Raw genomic sequence first — 4,890 nt, 5'->3', positions numbered from 1 at the left:
ACATGACTTAACCCATCTCTTACTGATGAAAAATATAGGTTGCTTCCAAGTCTTTTGCTTAGTAACCTCAATGTTTGCTTTAGGCTCTGGAAAGCAGAGTGTGCCTCTATCCCCTTTTTCCCTCTGAGGGGTCTTCTCTGCCTTTTCTTCTGAATAATAATATTTATTTGTTTTCATTGCCTGTTGGCGTAGCATCACCGGGCAACCAACAACTGAATCTGTGCATCGTCACAGTTCCATGTTCTAGCCCTCCCCCACATGGGTTCACTGCTTCTGCTGAAATCGCACTGGGAGAGCAGTGGCCTTGGTGTTAGAAGCCTTGAGTCTGCACCCTGGCACTGCCCTGACCCTCGGTAGGTCCACGAACCTTTCTCTATGAGTCTCAGACTTTCCATCTCGACAGACAGGTGTAAGCCTTGTTTTTCCCAGGGCTGTAGTGAGGATTCACAGATGTACTTTGTGTTAGAATACACACTCACACTCAGGGGTGGGTGCATGGCTTCTCCCTCAGCGATAGGCCCCTCAAGAACATTCTAGACTTCCTCCTCTCTGCTGCCATCTGTTTTTACTCTTCCCGAACTGCACTGCAGTCTCTCCCTTGCTGACATTTCCCTCAGATCTAATAAGGATGTGACCACTTACCCTTCTTGTGGAAAGTGGTCCTCAAGATGGGGGACTCTGGCTGCCCCTGGATGTGCCTGAGTCTGGTGTCTGACTAACTTGGGCCTGGGCCCCACCCCCACCATGCTGTCACCTCCTCTTGTAAAATCAACTCTAAAAACAGGTGGCAAGTCAAATATCTACCAATTTAGAAAGAACATGTCAGACTCAATACACCCAGAAGCGGTCAGGGCTCCTCACCTGCAGGACAGCTGGACACCCTGTGGACCCTTCATTGTTACTAGGTCCCTTGGTGAAAAGTGGACACAGCTTTGGGATGGAGAAGGGAGATTTGCAGAGGCAGCCTTGGGGGCGCATTCCAGACACAGTGCGAGAGCCTCTGAGACCTAGAATCTACATCATCAATGTTGATCCTTCACAGATTGGGGGTGCTTTTGCTCCCCCACCCCGTGCTCCCAGGAGCCATGTGGTCTGTCTTTGCACCAAAACTCCCCATCCAGGCCCAGCTCTACCCTCTCTCCACCGCAGCCACCCTGCAGCCCTTCCCTCTTGCCCTTTGATGTTTGTAGGCTCCCAAACACAGAGGCATGATGGGGGAGAATGTCACCAAGGTCAGCACCTTCATCCTGGTGGGCTTCCCCACAGCCCCGGGGCTGCAGTACCTGCTGTTCCTCCTCTTCCTGCTCACCTACCTCTTTGTCCTGGTGGAGAACCTGGCCATCATCCTCACCGTCTGGAGCAGCGCCTCCCTCCACAGGCCCATGTACTACTTTCTGAGCTCCATGTCTTTCCTGGAGCTCTGGTACGTGTCTGACATCACTCCCAAGATGCTGGAGGGCTTCCTGCTCCGGCGGAAACGCATCTCTTTCGTTGGGTGCATGACGCAGCTCTACTTCTTCAGCTCCCTGGTGTGCACTGAGTGTGTGCTCCTGGCCTCCATGGCCTACGACCGCTATGTGGCCGTCTGCCACCCGCTGCGCTACCACGTCCTGCTGACCCCGGGGCTGTGCCTCCAGCTGGTGAGCTTCTCCTTTGTGAGTGGCTTCACTGTCTCAATGATCAAGGTCTATTTTATCTCCAGCGCCACATTCTGTGGCTCCAATGTCTTGAACCACTTCTTCTGTGACATCTCCCCCATCCTCAAGCTGGCCTGCATGGACTTCTCCACTGCAGAGCTGGTGGATTTCATCCTGGCCTTCATCATCCTGGTGTTTCCGCTCCTGGCCACCGTGCTGTCATATGGGCACATTACCCTGGCCGTCCTGAGTATCCCCTCGCCCACCGGCCGCTGGAGAGCCTTCTCCACCTGTGCTTCTCACCTTGCCGTGGTCACCATCTTCTACGTGGCCATGATTTTCATGTATGTCCGGCCCCAGGCCATTGATTCCCGGAGCTCCAACAAGCTCATCTCTGCTGTGTACACTGTCATCACGCCAATAATTAACCCTTTGATCTACTGCCTGAGGAACAAGGAATTTAAGGACGCCTTGAGAAAGGCCTTGGGTCAAACTTCACGGTAAGACAACTAAGTGTCCTAGAGTAAAATCTGTAGGGATGAAACAACATTGTATATGGCTCTTTAAATTAATTTTTTGTTTTTTTGAGATGGAGTTTCGCTCGTTACCCAGGCTGGAGTGCAATGGTGCGATCTCAGCTCACCGCCACCTCCGCCTCCTGGGTTCAGGCAATTCTCCTGCCTCAGCCTCCTGAGTACCTGGGATTACAGGCATGTGCCACCATGCCCAGCTAATTTTTTGGATTTTTAGTAGAGACGGGGTTTCACCATGTTGACCAGGATGGTCTCGATCTCTTGACCTCGTGATCCACCCACCTCGGCCTCCCAAAGTGCTGGGATTACAGGCTTGAGCCACCGCACCCAGCCCCTAAATTAATTTTTAACTGAAATTTAACAAACCTACAGAACTATGTGAAAGTTAACAAACCTACAGAACTGTGCACAAGTAATAAGACTTCACCTGCATGTGTTTTCACAAAAGGACCATACTCATGGAACCAGCTCCCAGATCATGAACTAGAAGCTGCCTTCATGCCCTCTCCCAGTCATTATCCCTGCTCCACGAGAACGACTATCCTGACTTCCAAAACCAGATGCTACCTTCGGTGTTTTTGGGGGGTTTATACATGTAATCATAAAGCAGGTACCCTGTTACTTCGACCTCTTTCAGTCACCGCGCTGCTTGATGAGTCCTTGATGTTTTTGCAGGTAACAATAATCCATGCGTTCTCATTGCTGTCCAATATTCACAATACATAATGCAAATACGTTTATACTGTATAATACATAATGCATAATACATTTAGACTGGGATAATTAATGCATATACTGTATTATGTACACACAATACATTATGCTGGAAGAAACCCTGTCCTGCCTCTCCCAGCAGGGGTGAGCCATTGTGCTCAACCACAATTTATGTACCTAAACATAGAAGAGGTAAGTAACAATATAATATTATAATCTTATGGGACCGGCATCTTATATGCTGTTCGGTTCATCATTGACCAAATGTTGTTATGTGGTACACAACTCGATCAGTTGAGAACGTGTGTTGGCTTATTTATGGATTCTCTGTTCCGTTAAACGGGTCTATGCATCTATCAACATCACACAGTCTTGATTAATATCATTATGTAGCAATTCTTAACACTGGCAGAGTGACTCCTCTCACTTCATTGTTTCAAAATTATTGTGGCTATTTCAGGGCCTTAACATTTTTATATAATTTTATAATAAGCCTGTCTATGTCTCCAAGAAAACCTTGCTGAGATTTTGCTAGAAATTCCGTTAAAACTAAAAATCAATTTGGGAAGAAGTGACTTTATTACTCTGTTGAGTCTTTCAATCCATGAACATAGTAAGCCTCTCCAATTATTAAGGTCTTCTTAATGCTTTTCATCGTGTTCTGCGCTTTTTAGTGTACAGATTCTGTACGGATTCAGCCCTTAGTATTATATTTTCTTTGAAGAAACTGTAGATGGCATTCCATCTTTCATTTCCAATTCCACCTGTTTGTCAGCACACAGGGTGCAGTTGATTTTCGTATGTCGACACTGTATCCTGCAAACCTGCTGCTCTCACTCATCAGGTCTAGGAATTTTTTGTAGATTCCTTCGGATTTTCCATGTGAACAGTCAGGTCAACTAAAAAGAGACAGTTTTCTTCCTTTCTGATCAGTATGAATTTTATTTTTTACTTTTTGCCTTACTGCATGAGTTATGACTAGAACTTTCAGTGCTCTGTTGAACAAGAGTGGGCAGAGCAGACATCCCTGCGCGGTTTCCTGCTTAGAAGGCGAGCGCTCAGCCCTTCAGGATTAAGTGCGATGATGCAGTTTCCATGTGCGTGCTTTCTCAAGTTGAAACAGCTCCCCTCTAGTCATTATTTGCGGAGAGCAGGTTTTGTTTCTATCATAAAGGAATATTTAATTTTGTCAAGCGATGCAGAAAACTGCATCAGGCATTCTGGCCATAGACTTTTCTTCTTTCTCTTGCTGATAGGGTGTATTATGTTGGTTGATTTTCAAATTCCAGATTAGTCTTGCATCTTTTGAATAAATCACATTGGGTTGTGGTGTATCACTCGTTTTATATAGTGCTGGATGCAATTTGCTAACTTGTTAACGATTTTTGTATCTAAGTTCGTGAGAAACATTGGTCAATAGGGTTTTAAAGTTATTTTCATACTGTCTTTGTATGGTTTTGGTATCATAAAACAAGTTGAAAAGCATTCACTCCTCTTCTGTTTTCTGGACAGGATTGTATAAAGTTGTTTAAACATTTGTTAAAATTCTCTAGTGAGATTGTCTGGAACTGGGACTCCTCTGGCGGGGGTGTGTGTGTTAAAATTACAGACTGAACTTTAATGGGCACGGGACTGTTCAGGTTATCAAGGAGTTAACAGATCAGGGATCACGCCTGCTGGTCTTTGTCTTGTTTTCTCTGCCTTTTTTCTTACCTTCCAATGGACAAAGTACATTTTTTGTTGGAATCCCATCTTGATTTGCTGATAATGTCTCAGGAAGGACCATTACATAGTTTCGTAGTGGCTGCTCTAGGTATCACAGCATGCAGATGCAACTTCTCACAACCCCGCGGTGGATGTTTTACTGCTTCAGGGGGAGTATTACAGATTTCTGTCATTTAGGTGATTTTACCCTCCCCATTTTCTATGTAGTGATTGTTACATTTCCTATATATACAGTGAGCACTACATTAACAATGCTACAATATTTGTTTTAACCACCAAAT

At 45.8% G+C, this 4,890-nt stretch overlaps 1 protein-coding gene across 1 annotated transcript; it reads left to right on the top strand.

Annotated features, from left to right (window-relative positions):
• The first annotated feature begins 266 nt into the window (after nt 1-266).
• Nucleotides 267-4,369, top strand: LOC118154721 (olfactory receptor 6B2). The gene is made up of 3 exons (XM_035306246.3): nt 267-353; nt 1,191-2,137; nt 2,619-4,369. Exons 2-3 carry the CDS (start codon nt 1,209-1,211, stop codon nt 2,650-2,652), a joined length of 963 nt encoding a protein of 320 aa, XP_035162137.1. The 5' UTR covers nt 267-353; nt 1,191-1,208; the 3' UTR covers nt 2,653-4,369.
• Nucleotides 4,370-4,890: the final 521 nt, after the last annotated feature.

The sequence above is a fragment of the Callithrix jacchus genome, chromosome 6 (assembly GCF_049354715.1).
Source record: "Callithrix jacchus isolate 240 chromosome 6, calJac240_pri, whole genome shotgun sequence".
NCBI classification, from domain to species: Eukaryota; Metazoa; Chordata; class Mammalia; order Primates; family Cebidae; genus Callithrix; species Callithrix jacchus.
Note: the sequence above shows the minus strand (reverse complement) of the source record. Positions and strands in the feature narration are given on the sequence as shown.

Bases quoted from the DNA above. Each gene is read 5' to 3' on its own strand.
- LOC118154721 (XM_035306246.3), top strand. From the start codon at position 1,209: ATGATGGGGGAGAATGTCACCAAGGTCAGCACCTTCATCCTGGTGGGC. The intron at 2,138-2,618 runs GTAAGACAACTA...TTTTCACAAAAG, and splicing joins GCCTTGGGTCAAACTTCACG to GACCATACTCATGGAACCAG.